At 37.1% G+C, this 19,755-nt stretch overlaps 1 protein-coding gene across 19 annotated transcripts in view; it reads right to left on the bottom strand.

Moving 5' to 3' along the window:
- The window catches only part of KIF16B (kinesin family member 16B), a 140,430-nt gene that overhangs the window by 57,113 nt on the left and 63,562 nt on the right, over positions 1-19,755 (bottom strand). For 15 of the 19 annotated variants that reach the window (XR_012673243.1, XR_012673241.1, XR_012673242.1 and 12 more), the window contains 7 exons: positions 19,188-19,307; positions 18,625-18,676; positions 17,253-17,390; positions 12,134-12,216; positions 11,845-11,933; positions 4,600-4,653; positions 1,656-3,011 (listed from right to left, as the gene is read on the bottom strand). Coding sequence is in view for 16 of the 19 variants with exons in the window: in XM_075147684.1 (XP_075003785.1) it covers positions 1,656-3,011; positions 4,600-4,653; positions 11,845-11,933; positions 12,134-12,216; positions 17,253-17,390; positions 18,625-18,676; positions 19,188-19,307 (1,892 nt within the window). In the remaining 3 variants the exon portion in view is untranslated. Of the gene's footprint in view, positions 1-547; positions 643-740; positions 1,014-1,655; positions 3,012-4,599; positions 4,654-6,533; positions 11,805-11,844; positions 11,934-12,133; positions 12,217-17,252; positions 17,391-18,624; positions 18,677-19,187; positions 19,308-19,755 lie in introns of those variants that run through there. The other 4 variants (XM_075147694.1, XM_075147693.1, XM_075147682.1 and 1 more) reach the window with 4 other exon arrangements.

Below are 19,755 nucleotides of genomic sequence, written 5' to 3'. Positions count from 1 at the left end.
CACAAGAGCGCTAAGTAGCATGACACATTTAACATACTATCATGTATCTTAAGACTTTCTTCCGCCTCAACATTCATAAAAACATTCTGACTTGAATTATTCACGCCACTGGGCAATTCACTGAAAGACTTCAAAATTTTATTTAGCTTGTGCAAGAGGACTTTAAAGTAAAAAAGAAAAAAAAAAAAACACAAGGAAAAAAAGGGGACCTTTTCACTTCCTCGGTATCTTTTCCAAACCTCAGTCTTGACAACATATTTTTTTTCACTTATCACACAACCCAGCAATCTCCTGAGGGCTAACTAAGCTGCCTATTTTTGTGGAACCTCCAGTTGTTTATAGCTGACTTTAGTCAAGCGAGATGCTTAGCGTAGAACATGAGATTTTATGTTCAAGACAATTACGAAAAGTAAGGGCAATATCCACAACAAAATGACAAATCAGTATTGAAAATGCTTAACTAAAATCCACACAATGTAGCTCTAAATGTTGAAAAAGTGACTTCTACACAGGCTACAGAAAGGAACTATTCTCTTCTAATAATGGTTTAAGAGGAGAAGGATACAGAAGAGCTCTTCAATTTGGCTATAGCCAAGTTTCTTTTTTTAGGTGGTTTTTCTAATCAAGCATCTGTTTGAAGGGCTTATGAAAGAAGAGTCATATAATTAGTGGAATATTAAAAAAACAAATGACAAATGCTACCTCAAGAAAAAACACTTCATTGTTTCACCAATGATCACAGGTTTTAAAGCTCTAGTATTAGACAACACCGACAAATCGGACAACACATTTAAAAATGGCAATTCTGCCCTTTTTCCATACTGCATGGACTAAATGCATTAATCCCAGTGGATTTTTGCTCAGGCCAAAAATAAAACCAAACATTTCTTCCCCTTCTTTCACATAGAAAGATCCTTTCTTACCTGAATCACTTTTCTCTGAGCCTCCCATAGTTAGGCTGAATGTTATGCTACCAGATGTCATGTGTACAACTGATGACATTGCTTCTGTACCTAAAAGGGTTTGTCATCACGTAGGGCTGTATGAAAGCCTCTGAATATTCTCCAATAAGCTTAAAAACCACCATCAAATTTTACGTGGATATATGGCTATTCTACTTTATTTAGCTCTGAAACCAACCATAAAAAATTAAATATTACACCTGTTTACTTTGAATACCAGAAGTGTTCAGTATATCATCAGTTGAGAGAGACAGTTGGCAGTCTACCGTAACTATCAGTCTCCAAATCTTGAATAAACATTTAGCTTGTTACTAATAAAAGAAACAGAATGTCACACACTAATATTTTAAGAGAAAAAAGTTGTTAGACGGTACATGTTTTTGTAAGGGCAGAACATAAGGTTGGGTGAGCTTTCTAAATAGGTAAAACCATTTATTTAAGTACTGTGATGGTTAATGCAAATACTATAACGCTGAGGATGGGATAAGTATCTGAACACAACAGAAATTAATGAGTGAGCAAGAATCCTTTAAAAAGCAATACAGAGTTCCAATTCTGGGTAAACTACTTGAAACTCATCAAGAAACTCAAATACTGGGACACAGAACAAGTCGCTCTCGCCACATCTAATTTATAAAATGATTCGCTTCTTGTGGATAGGTTCTAGTAAATGAAAGCCACCACAACACCTACCGTTCTCGGTCTTGTTCGAGGGCTTTCTGCTCAGCTTCTAGACTAGCCTGCAGACCTGCCTGTTCGCTGCAGCTGTTGTTCAAGGTAGCAAGCTTCTGTTTCTGCTCTTCAATTTCAAAGTCTATCGTCGAACGACGTTGCAAAGCAGAGTGCCTCCTTTCTAACTTAGCAACGGCTTGCTCCAGCGCCTCTCTCTGCTGTTTTTCCCTTGATTCAAGGATTTCTTTTTCCTTTTTCCGAACCTTTTCTTCCTGACGGGCTACATTGGCTGTGAATTCAAAGGTTTCTTGAAGCTGCTGCAGCTGATTTGTGCTAGCTTTATACTGGGCAAGCTGCTCTTCTTTTTCTTCTATTTCTTTCTCTATTTGATAGAGAGTATTATCTAACCCTAACAAGCCCCTATCAAGGATTTCAGAAGCTCTTTGTTTTTCTTCCAGCAGAGCTGGCAAATGATTACTCCTCAGGTACTCAAGCTGGCGTACTTTAGATTGGAGCCTGTACTCCACTGGCTTTATCTTGTCAACCTCTTCAGCCTTGAGTACGGCATCCACAAAGTTTTCATCATCTCTCTTGAGATTTAAATGTTCTTCATGTGCAAATTTTAAGTGTTCCAGAATTCTTTTTTCATCTGCTATTTCCTTTTCTAGGTGATCCATTTGTTGAACTAAATCTTTTTCCAAAATAGTCAACTGTTCCAATTGTTTCCTTTTAAACTCTATGAAATCATGCTGTGCCTTCTCTAACTCTTCACGGTTTTCATCACCTTCAGATCGAGCTTCCTTGACTTTCAAAAGAGATTCTCTAATATCTTCAAGATCTCTTTTCTCTTCTTCAACTCTTTGTACATCCCCCCTCTTCAGGAGCTCTATCATGACCTGCTTCTCTCGAAGCTGCTCTTCTAGATGAGCCACCAGCATCACCTGCTCCCTTTCTTGTTCTTCAAGTCTCTTTTTTTCTGATTCCAGCTTAACATACTGTTCATCTTTTTCCTTTTTAAGTTTTTCCAGTTCACGGAAAATCTGCATTTTCTCTGCTTTTTCATTATGATTAAGTTCTTGTAGTCGCTGCAACTCCTCTTTGACCCGGGCAAAAATTTCTTCCTGCTGCTTTTTCTTTTGAAGCTCTATCTCCTGTTGTTCCCGTAATCTCTCTTCTTCAAATTTTTCTTTTTCAGCCAGCAAATCCTTTAGCCTGCTCTCAATGTGAACACTTCTCCGTTTCAGACTCTCTTCCTGTTTTCGAATTTGCAGCTGTACTATTTCTGTCTCTTTGCGCTGTGACTCTACTTCTTGCTGCATTCTTACAAGTTCTGCTTTGTCAGATCTTTGTTTTTCTTCCATCTCTTCTATTTGTTTCCTACAGTAGAACATTTACATGCAATATTTAAAACTTTTCTTTTTTTCCAAAAGACAACATATCCCGTAGAAGTTAAAAAGGTTTGGACAAGGATTTTACAGTATATATAACGGTTTCTTTTTTTAACAGTTTTGTTTTGCCACAGGTTAAGATCTTACATTGCTTGGAAGTGACTCAATGCATGAGACAAATGGCAAAGAGATTCATATAGTCTATTTCAACATAAAAAATTGTGGATATATGATGTTAAGGGAAGACATGTTACATGGCACTTATGTTAATAGAAAATTAGACTGTATTAGTTCTGTCAAATCCAATAAAATTATTGATAGAACACATTCATGCACACAGTGAAAAGTAAATATATATTTTTTTATATACATACATTCTCATATACACAAACTCGTATAAAAAGACTTGATTAGAAATTTGCCTCACCAAATTTAAGCCACAGATGAATTAAAACAATGTCTTCTCTTTAGGTGAACCCAACTGAATTATTGATAAACAGGATTATAAGATTAGGAAGAGACGTATTTGAGAGAGAAATTACTTTAAGACAAATTATTATGTCCTATGTAATCTCTCTTTTAAAGGTTCTAGTGCATTCCAAATGAGGACAGACTGAGACTTGAAGGTCACCTTTATCCCCATAATACAATCGCCTGAATACACGTAGAGACAACCCGCAAGTCGGTTGGTTATTTTGCGAGAAGTTAAAGTCAGATAAATTAAAGCACAAGCAAAGCAACTTCAGCGCAATCTGAATTCAAATCCTATCAACATAACAAAGAGGATAAATATCAATGATTCTATTGCATCATTTTCTGGAGAACATCTTCTAATGGTTCAGAGTTTCAGGGTTTTTCTGAGTTTACTCAACTTAGTCCAACTATATAAACAGCTCTTTCAAAATGGAGCAAGCAGTCTAAAGCTGAGATGGCAGAAAGTGTCTTTCAGCTTATGAATCTCATCAATGCTGTGATCTGCAACAAGGTGAGAGCTATTACTTCTAAAAATCTTGGCAGGTACGATGACCCAGAACAGTCAGCTCAGATTGCCAGCTGACAACAATACTTTCTTTTGTACTTCAAACTGATTTCAAAATAATGTTCTGATAAGTACAATTGGTATGCCCATACCAGCACTACAGTTTTATTTAAGATAAGCAGAGTTTATAACATTAGTTTTTCCAATCAAGATTCAATCCAAAGGCAACTAAACCATAAAAAAAGATCTGAATAAAGAACATAATTTGCCATCTTTTAAAATTTTACCATGAAAATTAAGAGCGAGAGTAATATATTACATTTGTATAACCTACCCTCCTGATACCTTTGTGTTTGGTATTTTCTTTGCTAAAGATCACAATTAGCTACAATTCAGCTTGTCTATCCGTTACTAATCAATAAGAATGAACAGTTCAAGAAAATAACCAAATTCATCATAGAAGACAAAACAAAATCGAATTATTTATATCAGGATCCTCTGCTTGCTGAGTAACACCGTGATTCCAAATCAATTATTTAAATGAGTCTACAACATGTATATAAATACACACACAAATAAAAACCACAGAGAACGTTACCTTTTACTTTCTAATTTTTCAAGCTCCTCTCGTTGTTGTCTCTCGAATTCTAGCCTGATTTTAGAAAAAGAACACAGTAAAAAGGTTATTATTTCTTGAGTATCACAAAAAATAGGAAGATATGATGCAGTTCAGTGTCTGTTTAGAAGATTATAACAATGGTACAAATCAAGAGTTTTATCAAACTACTTTCTACAATAACAGAAAATATTTCCTTCATTAGGGTTACGAATTAGATATCATGCTGTCTGACACGGATACAAACAGAAAAGTAAATGAATTTTGGGGGGGGGGGGGGGGAACTATTTAAAAAGTAAAGTTAAACAAGACAGATGAATGATTAGCATAGCCTCTGCAAGTTAACTACATGCGGACATGGCAATCAATACATAGAAATTGAATTGCTCTACCTTAGACAGATCGGTCCTTTTACAGGGAAAAGACTGCCATGGGAGGCAGGGAGAAACAGAGCGATCAATTAAGAAAGGAATTGATAGAAAAAACATATTAGCGGTACAGAATATTTTAAAGTCAACAACAGTTTGTTTTATTAGAGGTTAAATCGGTTAGATTCATAGAACATTTGCCACATTACAACTCAAAATTAAAATTTAAATAATTATTCTTTCTAAACGCATTTTTCAAATGCCAATGATAGTTAAATCGATGCTCCTCTTCCCATGGTTTATTAACTTGGCCACTTCTGAGAAGGGAAAGAGCTACGGAACTATGCTACAGCATGCTTGTAGTTCTTCCTTTTCCTCCCAAGAAAAAGAAAGAAGAAAGAAAAAAAAACCCAAACATTACTATGATGTAATCAGTGGAGTTGAAAAACCTCAAATTCCTGCAAAGTGCAACATTCAAGCACAGAACACAATTCAAACGCATTTATCCAAAATATTTTGATATTTTAATGTATTTAGTTTGATAAGGTTCTGAAAAATTATGGGAGAGTATTTTACATCATTTTTAATATCAGCTTTTATTACAGTTGTACAGAAATCCTTCTCTTAATTTCCTTTGAAAGATTTATGGTTTTTTAAGGAAATTTTTCAAAATAAATATTAAAAAAAGCATAGAGAACATATATAAGGACTGAAATATTCAACCAAATACACAAATATCTAGGTATTTCAGGCCTGCTACAGCTGAAGGAGTTTGCAGGTTAGTGAGACAGTCCATAAACACTGAAAAAATGCAAGACTGCACCACAAGTTAACTTCAAGCATTTGACGAACTGCAGTTTAAGATGTCATGACCACAATTACATAGACAAGTTTTTTAAAAATACGGTATTTTTAGTATTTCTTTCTAAAAATCATACAAATGCCTACAACAAAAAGGAATTGCCCTTGGAAACATGAAAATAATACACCAATAATCTAACGTTTTTAAAGCAATTTAAATGAACTTTGATTCCTACATGCTTAAGAAGCATCTTTCTAACTGCTGCAATACTGGAGAAAGACTAGTTTAACAAACTCCGTTTTTGCCTATTTCTCACAAATTCATTTTAAAAAATACCTTCTACAATGCCTAAGAGATTAGCAAATACAGATTTTTTTATACACAACTCGCAACATCTGGAGCCTTCATGTAAATGTCTCACCAAGAGCCCCTTCATATTTGCATTAAGACTGTCTAGGATGGGCACTTCTGGGCACTATCTCAGCATCACAGCACAAGGAGAGTTGACAACAACTTAGTATTTTTAATTTTACCGTAATTTCTGTAGCAGCAATGCAAAATCCACAAAGTTATGCAAAGAGAACAAAAAGCAATCTTAAGGGACCTTCAGAAAGCAAAAGCTTAATTTAACGGTTACCATGCGCTTTTTTTTTCCCTTTTATTTTTTTTTAAGCTATACCTCAAAAGCCCTCGCTTTGGCTACGGTCTACCTCTGGAATTCATAGCTGTTAGTTATCACTTCTTACCTAGGGTTTGGCTGACAAATGCCACGATATTCATCATTACTTCAGTCCAAAATAATACAGACCCTGGGGAATACAGCTCTGGTCTGTGGAAATGCAGATGTCCGTTGGGCGCTGTCAGATGTAGACCATCTTTGCTTAGACAGCTGGCAAAGATGATTTACAAGTATTCCCATGCTTGGTTAAGCCACAACGAAGTAAAATGTTTCGGATCAGCTAACATAATGTGCAAAATCCAGACCAAAAATCTTTTGATATTTTGACTGTCCTATAAAACACATAATTTGGCAAACATATTTTATATGCGCATAAAAATGGTAACTAGTTTTTGACTGAGATCTGATAGAAGGAAAATGAGCCATCATAGCAATCATTCTGATATAAAAACAAGTCAGCGGTGAAAACTCTGTAATTTTCTCTTTGAGAAAGTGTCTCTAATGCCTTCAACATTGGTGTCATGACAATCAGTTTTACCTTACACTAAAATGAAGCTGGTGGTGCTCAAAAGGTTGTTCAGGAAGGAGGAATAAACTACGCAGCAGTGATTCTTTCTTCAGTGAAAATGGCTATTTCCCAAAGCCAAATATGGATCATCATCAACACCCCAATCAACAGTTTCCAAACGCTACACCTAGCTGTTTTTAAAATGCATGTTTAATGCATTTTAGACAAGGAAATACTCCTATGAAGCTAAGGGCTAACGCAGCCTGGTGTTTTGCTGCCACGTAGATTCGGTGGTGCCTAAGAAGGTCTGAGCTCCACTAAGGGCTCTCCTACCACAGGGTTATTCACAGTGCCTCTATTCTTCATCAAAGGTGCTCACACTGCAGCCTTTATTTCTGCAAGGGTAGTAATGATGCCTGTCTTCCTTAGCTGGCTGCCTATTTTCTCAATGTATTTAGGAATTCACCACTTAAGACCATTACCTCAGCAGTATTTGCTTCAAACGGGTTATGAGTTTAAAGTTATTTCAGGACAGGAGAGAATCTGGGGAGGCAGGCAGGCTGTCAACGATTGCAGAAACCTTGTTTCTTTAAGAAGGTAGTTAAAAAAAATCTCAGCATCACCAAAAAAATCACTGGCTATAACAAATCACTCCGAGTTTTACAAAGCACAGGTGCAAGACTGATGTTTTCCAGTTTAGTCTATCCATAATAAAAACCTTTTTCACATAACCTCTACTCCCTTTATTAATGTGAGCACTACTGTGAATAGAAAAAAAATGTTAGCTTGAAATTAAAAAGAAAGAAACATACAGATATTAACAACTAGAATCCACTCTTTCTTCTTTTGTAGATCTACCACAAAGGAACTTAATCAGTGTTGAATTACATAGTCACCATTTTCCTGGAAAACGTGGCATATCTAGTGATAAGAGCAGCGTAGATAAGCTGTAGAGAAAGGAAGTCAGTTCTACCCGCGCAGCACTACAATAGCTTAATTTACACAGCACAAAAGCGCGATCTGGTACTACATCTATTAGGAAAGACTGAGTACTGGCAGGACTACAAAGATGTTACAATGCCGCTCAGTAGCCCAATTTATGAGAATAATTTTAAAAAAACAAAACAAAAAACCCCCATGCTAAATCCATGACAAGACCAAGGTTTCTCATGAGTGCTTTTAGAGTTACAGTATAATGTAGCTTACAAAAGGGCAACAAATGAAATCTTCAGCATAAATCTATGTGCAAAACTCTGTTTTATCCAAAGCTTATTATCTGAAGCAGTGTTGCATGACACCAGATTACAGACAAAGACTGGGAACAAGCAGAACAAAGAATTTTGCATGTTAAGCCAAAATTTTATGCAACTATCTCCACATATGGGAAATCAACAGCCAAACAAAAAAAAACACACAAAGACCACCCATCTGAAAACACAATTAAAGATAACACTGATTTTCACATGGGAAAGATACAGATACAATAAGCAACACCCATCATTCATCTGCTTTCACAACAACTGAAGGTTATACCCCACAGGCTCTACTGCCATTGATTGCTAAAGATGCTAGATCTTCAAGCTGTTTATTGCAACCTACAGAAATTGCAAATTTAGCTGCCAGCCTTTAGGTTATCAATGCCGAAACTGGAAGAAAAGGTGGTCTTGAAAGTGCTAAATTAACAATATGCAGAATGCTAGTCAGCTACAGAAGTCACACAAATAAAACCAGAGGGCCAGCTACTGAATCTAGATCTACACTGCTGGTGGGCAGTATACCAATATATTGTGACAAACTGATACTACAATCTATTGTAATAACGGGTCGTACCAAAGGACCACGTCCTACATTGTTCCTGATTAAAAAAAAAAAAAAAATCCAAATCAAATTTAGTATGGGATATTCTTCTCCATTTGCACTTTTCCAGGAAGCAAGATGCTCGCCCCCACCTAATGCCTTGGGTACAATTACCCTGCCTTTGATATCCGGAGATCAGATTTACTGAATGTTTTACCCAGGCTGAACACAGTCACCACTCAGAAGAATAACCACTGCAGCACTGTACTTGCTAAGCAGCATTCCTAGCTGGAAGTACAGAGCTCAAGCATTCTGCAAGCCATCCAACTTTTACAAAAACGATGCCATGGGCTTTGAATTATTACTAAGACCTAAATGTTTGGGGTCTGCTTTATTCAAAACAGATTCCTTTCTTTAACTTGCATTTACCCCAGCCACCCGTTCCTCTCAAAGTAACACTTTCTGCAGAACTGCATCTTTGGGACAAGCTCACCACATAATCAGAAAAACCCCAATGCTATCCCTAAGGAGGAGATGGAAAGAAAACAGTGTTAGTATCAACATAAATAAATTTAAAATTGTCATGGAACCCCAGCCTAAGCTGAAAAGCTGCTGTTGCCAAATTGCTGTCCATAAAGATACATCAATTATGGAAGATGTTTTCTTCTACTGATTTGTAAGACCAGGGCTCAGTTAAACTGCAGTGCAAACTTCAGAGCCCACCTTCTCTTTGCAGCAGTCATAAAAGCAATAAAAACAGCCATATTTGAGGTTTTTTGGTTTGGTTTGGTTTTTTTTGTTTGGTTTTCTGGTTTTGTTTTTTAAAGTCGCTGATCTATTAGGCTGACACCCGCCTCTGCACCCGCCTCTGCCAATGTGTATTATTAGGTATGTCATCTATTGTTTTAAACATAGTTAAAGCATCTAAAGATAGGGGTACGAGTTTAATTTATGAATATGCAACCATGAGCTTCCTGGCTTAGAAAAACATACGTACATAACAGTGACTATGGAACCACCTCAGATAGGTTTTATTGCTCACAAACAAGCGGCAGTCATGCAGACCTGTATTCCTCCTGTAATGTGAGCCTTAAGCATAATCCTTTCTTCTGTTTACAAATTAAGCAGGACAGAATATCTATTCCTGCAAGCCAGTTCACAAAGATTAATTGAATGCAGACTAGCAGGAGAATATCAATAATTAACCCTCTGCTCATAGTTTATAGTCTAATAAAACACAGGCATGAAAGCGTTCAGGAATACGAAGAGTATTTCACCTCATCTTATCCTCAATTTCATCAGCAAAAGTTCTCGTAATCGCACCCAAGAAAGGAAAAAAAAAGTTACAAGAAGTGTTAGGTGGGAAAAATGGTAGCGTTTCTAAAAATTGCTGCATACATTGATAACATAATTATATTATTCATACCATTTGATTTCCAGGAAAGCAAGGCAAGATGTTTGAAGAACTGATAAGGAAAAAAGAAGCTATATTCCACAAAATATTTTAGGGGAAGAAGAAGAATTTGCTGCAATCTACTTCATCATAGAGACAATCAAGTAACACTTGAGACTTTCTCCCTCCCCCCCCCCAAGGGTCACAGGAAAACTCCTCTCTATAAGACACAATTTGGCATTATCTGAAGACAGTATGAACTCCTTGGGCAGGGCATCATTCTTGAGCCTACCTTCAACTGGGCCTTGCCCATGTTATCATATTTTGCTGCAAATCTGCAAGACTAAAAGCGAGGCAATGCTGAAACAATCTGTCCTACTCTATGCTGACTGAAAAGTCAAGGTCAGTATTGTGCAGTATAATGCAATTATTCATAACAGCATTGTAACAGAGTAACATTATTAGTCGGGGAAAAGCCCACAGTAGCTGATCAATACCCAGAGGTAACAAAGAACAGCCAGGAACTTTCCCCAGCCCACAGAAAATACAATACTAGCAACTGTGACTAGAAGTTTTCAGATCAAACTATCAGAAAAGCTCAAGAAAAATATACATATACTTTTTTGACCTCCTCTTTCATCTCTGAAAAAAGATGTAATTTATGAGCAACTAGCTCACTATCTTGAGATCTCTGTAGGTAGCTCAGTAGCAAAACAGTAATAGTCCCATTTGAAGCAATGTTATTACACATATACACTGTATTTAAGACATTGTTTAACTTGAAGTTATTATTATCTGTCCAATCTTCCCAAGTTCTAATGGATAAACAGCAACCCCACAGTAAAATTTGGGAATAAAGCTGCATTACCCAAGCCTGTAATTCAATTTATGGCCAATTTTTCAAAAGCACATAGGTGGTTAAAGTGTCTCATCTCACACTCAATTCAAAACACAGGCACTAGTCATTGAAAAAAAAAATCAGAACAAAACACCATCAATTCTCTGTATGTCATTTTAAGAACACTGGTAAAAACATTAAAAACAGCTTCTCTACAATAATCACTTTATGTCACTGTAACTGTATAATAAAACTGTTTTCCACATCCTAACTTGGCCACCTACTAGGAGGTATATAGTTGAGAACATAAGACATTCATTTCCCAGTCTTTTTATGCTTGTATTGGTATCATATGAACTCAAAAAACCTTAATTTTCACTTTACAATGCATTTTTCTCAGGGAAAATAGTTAACTTGTAATTCTGAAGAAAGCATAAACATAAAATTTGCCATGTCATCATTGCGCTGAACTGCCTTGGTTATAATGCAAATATTGTCTCCCAAGCTCCAGGTACCACAACTTTCTTTGTGTTAGATCTATCAGTGTGGCTGTTTGCTGGTGCAATTACTCTTCTTGCATTGAAGTAGAGAAATCCCAGGTAAAAGCAAGTTTTAGGCAGGATGGAAAGCTCCTCAGTGTCCCTTCACCCCATTTTCTAGCATGGACTAGTTCAAATAACATTTCTGCAAAGTTCTGGCTTCATTCAGAAGCCCATTATTTAACAAGCATATACTATTAACCTGAGAACAAAATATTTTCTATTACTGCCATTTGGAACATTCAAACCACTAAAATGAAGAATGGTTGCAACTTTAATAACCGCATTTTAGAATATACTCACCCTGGATTATAAAGCATAACCGCTGACAGGTTCTCACAAGATTTTGAAAGATCTGTCATAGACAAGCTGAAGGAAGATAGCAGTCCACTCTAACAACAGACCATAAAATAAATATATTAGGCAAACACCGACATGCTTAGAAACTCTTATTTTGTTTCACTTGATGAAATATTAACTAATGTATGTGAAGCAAATCAAAAAAAGTATTCTACAACAATCGACTTATGTCTATATTAATAAGAAAATTGTGAAAAGGTTTAAATTTCCCCAAACACTGATTTAAGCTCACCTTTCTTTTTTCTCTTAGCTTAGCAGCTTCTTTGGGGTGGTTAAAGCGAAACATATTGGTTCTTCCAAGTAATATAACAGCACCTGATGAGAAAAACACACACCATTCACTGACAACATACTGTACCTGAAAACGCTAAGTAATTTTTCAAACACACAATATGTAAGCAAAGACTTCCATTAAGCAAGAAGAAAACAAAAATGCATTTTGACAATTCAAGTGTATAACGATGCATAGTCACAGCTACGTTAACTGACGTATACAGTTTATTCCTTCCTCTTCCTACTTTAAAAAAAAAACCACACACATGTTCACGCACACAAAGGTCAATCACGTTCATGCAGTTCAATTAAAGAATAAATATAGGTAGAAGAAGCAATGGAAGCAGCTGCCCCGATTTGATATATACACTCTTCAACAGTGCTACTTTGGAAGCCTCCGGTAGGTACCAGATACAATGGGAACGTCCATAAATATGACTAAGAACAAACTTGTCCATCCACTACTGATCACAGTCAGGTTTGAATCCACCTACACAAAAAGCTCCAGATATCCGTAATTTGTACTCTCACTTACCTTTTTCTTCTCTATGTGGAACAACACTGAAGTTTATCATCACTCAAAATGGGATTATTAGACTTTTATACCCAATAGCTATTTTCGGAGGGAAGAACCTTGAATAATTCATATTGCTCAATGCACATCCATTATTGTATTTAATCAGTTAAGGTACAGGTCACAAATAATGAGATTCTGGGCAATTCTTATCATATTTTAAAGACAATGGCACCAAGATTAATACATTTCTACTAAGAAGTATATTGTCAGTGATGTCTCACTACTGTCATAACATGGCAGTCTTCCAAGTTAACCACCACAGAATCAAGCATTTATCTGTCAGTCGGTATGAGGTATTTTTAAAGAGAAAAAGGACTCCATTACACTCACAGTATAAAAAACCTGCAGTTAGACTGTTCACTACAAATAAATATTCTTACCATCTGAGAATGAAATGCTGTCCTTAAAAAGGAATGCTCCTCTTAAAATTAGCTTAATTAGGAATATCAACCCAAATAAGGTCATCCAGTCTTGGCAAATAAACGGCAAAAAGCACTATAGTCCCGACATCACTTCTTGCTGTATATATAACACCTCAATTTTGGACCATATGAACAGTTTACCTCAGTCTAATCTTAAAAAGAATTACCTTTCATAAACCTGTACGTAGGTTTGTATTGCAAAGTGATTTTGATACCACCTCTAATTTATACGATGACCCTTCCTTCCAGAAGTGCGCTGGGCATAATTTTATGTAAGCATATTAAAAGGGATCCCTGACGGTCACGACTGCTGTAGTGAAAGGGCTAAAACTGTTTTTAGTCTACCACTGCTTCATACGCTCACAGTTGTCCCAAACATTTATCTGTTCCACTCTTGCTGACTGCCTGGAGGGGGATTTTATGACAGTGAGGACTTCTATGAAATTCCTTCAGTTACTTTCAAATGAAGGTAAAAATAATGAATTGTAAACATATTTTACCACTAAGTAACTTAAATTAATTAAAATTTCAGAATAAATACAGTTATAGATATCTGTTCCTAACTTCATGAATTTAAAAGAAAACAGGCGGGAGAGGCTTAACAGCAAGCACATGGCAGTCAAACCCAGATGATGGATCATATGAACAACTCCTAGGTTTCTCTTTTAGTAGTTCTCTGAATCCTATGATCACTTTTGTATTATTCTATTATTAAGGAAAAACTCTACAATCTTAATGCCCACTTGACAGAACTTAGATAAGCATCAACATCAAAGCCTCTTTAGGAAAAAAAAGTCTGGACAAAACCATGCAGTCAAATATTTCCTAAGCACCAGGTTCGATTGTCTGCTGTTGTATAATGCCACTCTTCATCAGAATGCAAGTATGCAAAGTGCAGCATAAATGTCGTCATGGAAACATAACTGGATTTGCTGTGGGGTTTGCTTTCCATTTATTTACTGTAAGCAACAATTCTTATTCTCCTTGAATGTTAAATGGCAAAGAAAAAAGGTTTGTCAAATACAGTAATAGTACTAAGAACAACAACAACAAAAACTAAGCAAAAAAGTCTTTATCATTTGTGAAGCTCTGATCTTGCAATTTAACTGGGTGACTCCAAGACCTAAGTGACCAGAGAACATGGGGCGAGGGGGGGAAAATATGTATAGGTATAGCTCTATATCTAAGAAGAATGCCTGTTGAATGTCATCAAGCATAAGTTGCGGATAAATTTAGAATCATAGAATCATTTAGGTTGGAAAAGACCTCTAAGATCATCAAGTCCAACCGCAAACCTAGCACTGCCAAGTCCACCACTAAACCATGTCCCTAACCACCAAATCTACACGTCTTTTAAATACCTCCGGAGATGGTGACTCAACCACGTCCCTGGGCAGCCTGTTCCAAGGCCTGACAACCCTTTCGGTGAAGAAATTTTTCCTAACATCCAATCTAAACCTCCCCTGGCACAACTTGAGGCCATTTCCTCTCGTCCTATCGCTTGTTACTTGGGAGAAGAGACCAACCCCCACCTCGCTACAACCTCCTTCCAGGTAGTTGTAGAGCGCGATGAGGTCTCCCCTCAGCCTCCTTTCCTCCAGGCTAAACAACCCCAGTTCCCTCAGCCACTCCTCATAAGAATTGTGCTCCAGGCCCTTCACCAGCTTCGTTGCCCTTCTCTGGACATGCTCCAGCACCTCCATGTCCTTCTTGTAGTGAGGGGCCCAAAACTGAACACAGGATTCGAGGTGCGGCCTCACCAGGGCCGAGTACAGGGGCACGATCACTTCCCCAGTCCTGCTGGCCACACTATTTTTGATACAAGCCAGGATGCCATTGGCCTTCTTGGCCAGCTGGGCACGCTGCCAGCTCATGTTCAGCCGGCTGTTGACCAACATCCCCCGGTCCTTTTCCTCCAGGCAGCTTTCCAGCCACTCTTCCCCAAGCCTGTAGCGTTGCATGGGGTTGTTGTGACCCAAGTGCAGGACCCGGCACTTGGCTTTGTTGAACCTCATACAGTTGGCCTCAGCCCATCGGTCCAGCCTGTCCAGGTCCCTCTGCAGAGCCTTCCTACCCTCCAGCAGATCAACACTCCCGCCCAACTTGGTGTCGTCTGCAAACTTACTGAGGGAGCACTCGATCCCCTCGTCCAGATCATTGATAAAGATACAGGACCCAATACTGAGCCCAGGAGAACACCACTTGTAACTGGCTGCCAACTGGATTTAACTCCATTCACCAAAACTCTTTAGGACTAAGGTAAAGGACAAATTCTAATTGTGAATATTAATTAGATTACCTCTAGAAACCCTACCATACATTCTCAAGAATATAAAAATACTGTAGTAAGTTACATTTACACAAAAAGGCCACATTAGCCAGAATTCACAAATGCTGGAAGTAATCTGTAGAAGGAAGTGGTAATTAATTAATATGCTTCTTTTCTTTTTTTTAAACTCCATGACAGTCTAAAACTTAACACATTTTCAAATGAACAATTATTAACGATGAACGGAAACATTTAAATATATCAGCAGTTAATCAGTGTTACCTAAAGCAGATATTTAAGGAGGCTGGCAGTTCACGCTGTGAGACTAAATACTAACACAGCTAGCATACAGGGATTGCGCACGAGTTGTTAAACTAGTTATTTCATCAGCTTTGCCCACCTGATGTCACACTCAGTCTGGTTACACTGGCTACAGGTCAGCTTATGCAGCTTTTTTTCCTCCACAATTTAGTAACTCAAAGCAACCCTTTCCCCTTCTTTGGAGTTGCAAATTTCTTTAGACAGACAGAAATTCAGGAGAAAAAAACGCCATGTTTCCACTGTTCACAGTACAAAAATCAAGTTGTTACATTCACCTGGAAGAGGGAAATAGCATCCAAACTCCTACTTTCTTCTGAGGCACATCAAACCTTTACTGCCTTTGAAATGCAGTAAGACAATGTAAAGATGAGTCATTGCAACTGCAATTCTTATTGTTTACAGTGTTATTTGCCATTAATGTCAATGTTTCTATTGCTAACAATTTACCAATGGGATTTACCCAAATATAAGACAAAAAGGGCTGGGCTTTCTTTTCCCCCCCCCCCAGTATCTGTAACAGAAGCAAGCGCATACATCTCTCATTTTGCACGAAGCAATAGATACCTTACAAAATCAACATCCCGCCTCTACACCAAAACTCTTTACTTTCTGAAAGCAGACTTTTGAAGCACTTTTGTTCAGAAAAGATGCAAGACTTTGCTTGTTCAACACTGCGTTCTTCCTTTGTTAGAATAAGCTTACTCTGAAAGCTTATTTCCAGGAACGTAAAGTGACATTGCTTTTCAGCAGCTGAGCTGTGTCACAACCTCACTCCTAAACAGGTCTTCAGCTCATTGCTGAATGGGAAGATATTCTGGGTGCTCCTGGAAGATAAAACATCCCTAACCTCTGCTGCAGCACTCACCAGCTTACTCGTTAGCCAGTCCTTTCCAGGCCAACACAATACACCTTTGTTCCCAGCTGTCCCAGATGCTTTTTCATTTCCAGATTTTAAAGCTTTTATATTAAAATTATAGTTCTCTAAATGTCCTCTGCAAGTTTTAGCCTTCCCCTTCTTGTCATTTCCTTACAGCTGCAGTGAACAGATACTCCAGCTGAATCTCCTGCTATACAAGAGGATTTGGCAATAGCGTTAAGTAGGACCGGCCTGAAGCTTGGGGAAACGGGGGGAAATGTCTCTGACATTATTTTAGTCCTATAGAGAGACCAACATTCTTTTTCTTAATATCACAGCAACCTAAGCAATCTGGCACGGAGTTCACTTTACGTATAAACTTTGAACAAAATCAAACGGTAACTATCAATTCGTACTCAAGATCACGAAGCAGCTTAAATTAGTAAAGAATTGTCTTTCTTTTCACCACATGGCAATTCTTTGACAGAACAAAACCTCCATGGCTCTGTGATCGCTTTCGGCTGCAGATGAGAAGAAATTCAATTAAAATCAATTAAACAATAACCCTTTATATACACACAGATTTTTTCAGAGCTGTTGCTGTATCAAAAATGACATTACGCTGGGTAATACCTTGGTTTAGGTGTGTGGCCTCTGTAATCTGAATACCATTCACAGAACACTGCGCTCCATTCAGCGGTATTAGGTTCACAGTACCGTTGAGATTCTCAAAGATGCAATGCTCACTTTCCAAGTCAAGACCATGAAGAACTAAATACAAAGAAATAAAATAACATAATTAGTCTCTTAACAACTGGTAAGATTAGCATGTGATATTTATTTATTAAGGACATATTGCACTACATATTTGAGAGTATCTTTTCTCTTTATTATGGACAATGTTTTTTTCCTTCCTTCATCACATCCTGCACGTCTTAAATGTTGACGCTGTTTATTGTTTTATCGTAGTGGAAAGAGAAGAGTGTTGGGTTGCTTGGGTTTTTTTGGTGTAATGTTCTTTCCTCCTATGTTTCAGCACCAGATTAGTAAATGCTTCTTTCCTTCTGATAGCAAACAGGAAAGTAAAATTTATGTATTTGTAGAGAAAACGGTTTCTGTGAAATAACAAAAGCTTCTTGGCCTTAAAGCAACCATGCTTAAATCTGAAAAGACAGGATATAATCTGTGAGTGTAGACTAACAAGGATGGCTGAAATAAGGTTCTTACGTTCTATTATATCCAGGCCTTTTATCCATCAGTTACGGTACCTTCTGTCTCTTCTTCAACTAACGCATGATTATCTCTGTGGTATTGTTTAATACCACAAAGCAACGCAAGTTCACTAGTTTCATGAAATTTATATAGAAATTTTAATCCAGGCATCTTTCGACCCACGAAAATATACCAAACTATGTTATTTGACTCTCAATCTCTTACCTGAGAATTAAAGGATGCAGTTTACTTAATGAAACTGCCTTCAAGCAACATATGTGACAGGGCAGTCCAGGTCTGGCAGTTAGTTGCTTTGATAAGAAGTGAATAAGAAAATCAGTACAAGAAGCCTACCTACTTTTTACCAACTTCCAGAATTTTCTTCAACTCAAATCTAAAGTCTAAAGACTGCTTTAGGTATAACAATGTAACAACACTGTCATTATACAAAGATTAAGAGAATGACTGTGCAGTAATTGTGACAGGTGCTGTATTAAAAAGGATGGTATTTTTACAGGATGCTATCTCAAGAGAAGCAAGAAATAAATTAGCAACAAGTATATGAATATGAATAAATTTTAAGCCCACAAGCTATTCTAGAAGTCATGCTCTCTGAAGCAAATCCCACGTAATTCAGCTCTCAAATTTTCTAAAAATTAAAATATGCAAGAACATATAGACAACTAACTGAAAAAGGGAAAAAAATTATGAAGCTTTGTTCACATATTGCAATGTTAGAAGAAGGAAAAACAATCAAAGAAAGAATGTTAAAAAAAAATGCTAAACTCCATACCAATATCCTGTTCTGTCACAGCATCTTCTCTGCCAACATATGTTTGGCCCTCCTAATTAAGGGAGAAACACACATTATTTTCAGTTGAAATCTCCCTTCCTTCCCCATAAAGATGTAAATTATCCTTCCACTTTCTCAGAGTAACCTCAAAAAAATGTATGCTTAAATATACGTGAAAAAAATTCAGGTAGCATTTTTAGAATGCTTTCACAGTCATTATTATACAGTATCATTAGCAAATTCAAGTTTCAACTGCCCTGTGTAGAACCATCTTTGTAGTTTTGAGGCAATTAATCTAGATTTGGATTTCAAGTCAAGCTTTACAATTCAGATAGGAATACTGAACACCTATCTCTGGTTAACCAGTTGACCCTCCAGATAAACCTGAACAGTAAATCAAGAGATACTTTAATTGAATCAGTTGCAACCTCTTAAAAGCTTTTCTTACTATGGTGCAGAAATGTAATGAGCACTATATTTAGATAGCAAATTAACACTACAATTTGTCTACTGAAAAAAATCACAAGCATATAAAGGCTATGGAAACACAGATGTGTATTTACCTTCAAGTGGTACAAGATGATTCCAGTACTGAGCAGATCATCATCAATGCCAATGAGATGAGGCAGTTCAGAATCTAACACAACCCCTATCCCTTCTTTCCTCAGAGCCAAGGTTTGTTCCTGCAAATGACAAAAGTCTATTTATTAGGATATGCAAGAAACACCGCTCTTCCTTCTCTTTCTAAACTACATTTTATGTAACTTATTCTCTGTAATAGCACCAAAAAAAAGTGGATTTTTTAATGTTTTTTTACATTTTCAATGCGACTGTATTTCCATTGAGCGTTCCAAGCTTGCTATTCAGGAAATCTGTGAAGGTGTTATTTGCAAAAAAACAGACAAACAGCTGAATTATACCAGATAAGGAAGATCAATCAAGAGCGTAACACAGCAATGTTGTCTAAAAGCAAGCTACGTACCACCCTGCATAATGGTAAGAAGAATTTAAAACTCCTCAGAATTCAGTACGGCTACGGAACAGAAAACTGAAAACTCTTTGGCAATCCTTTAAATAAATTGAACCTTACACAATAAAAACCCCAGACATTTGAAAACTCGGTAAGCCTAA

Source organism: Calonectris borealis, chromosome 3 (genome assembly GCF_964195595.1).
Source record: "Calonectris borealis chromosome 3, bCalBor7.hap1.2, whole genome shotgun sequence".
NCBI lineage: Eukaryota > Metazoa > Chordata > Aves > Procellariiformes > Procellariidae > Calonectris > Calonectris borealis.
The sequence above is the reverse complement of the archived record's forward strand: the minus strand, read 5'-3'. Positions and strand labels throughout refer to the sequence as shown.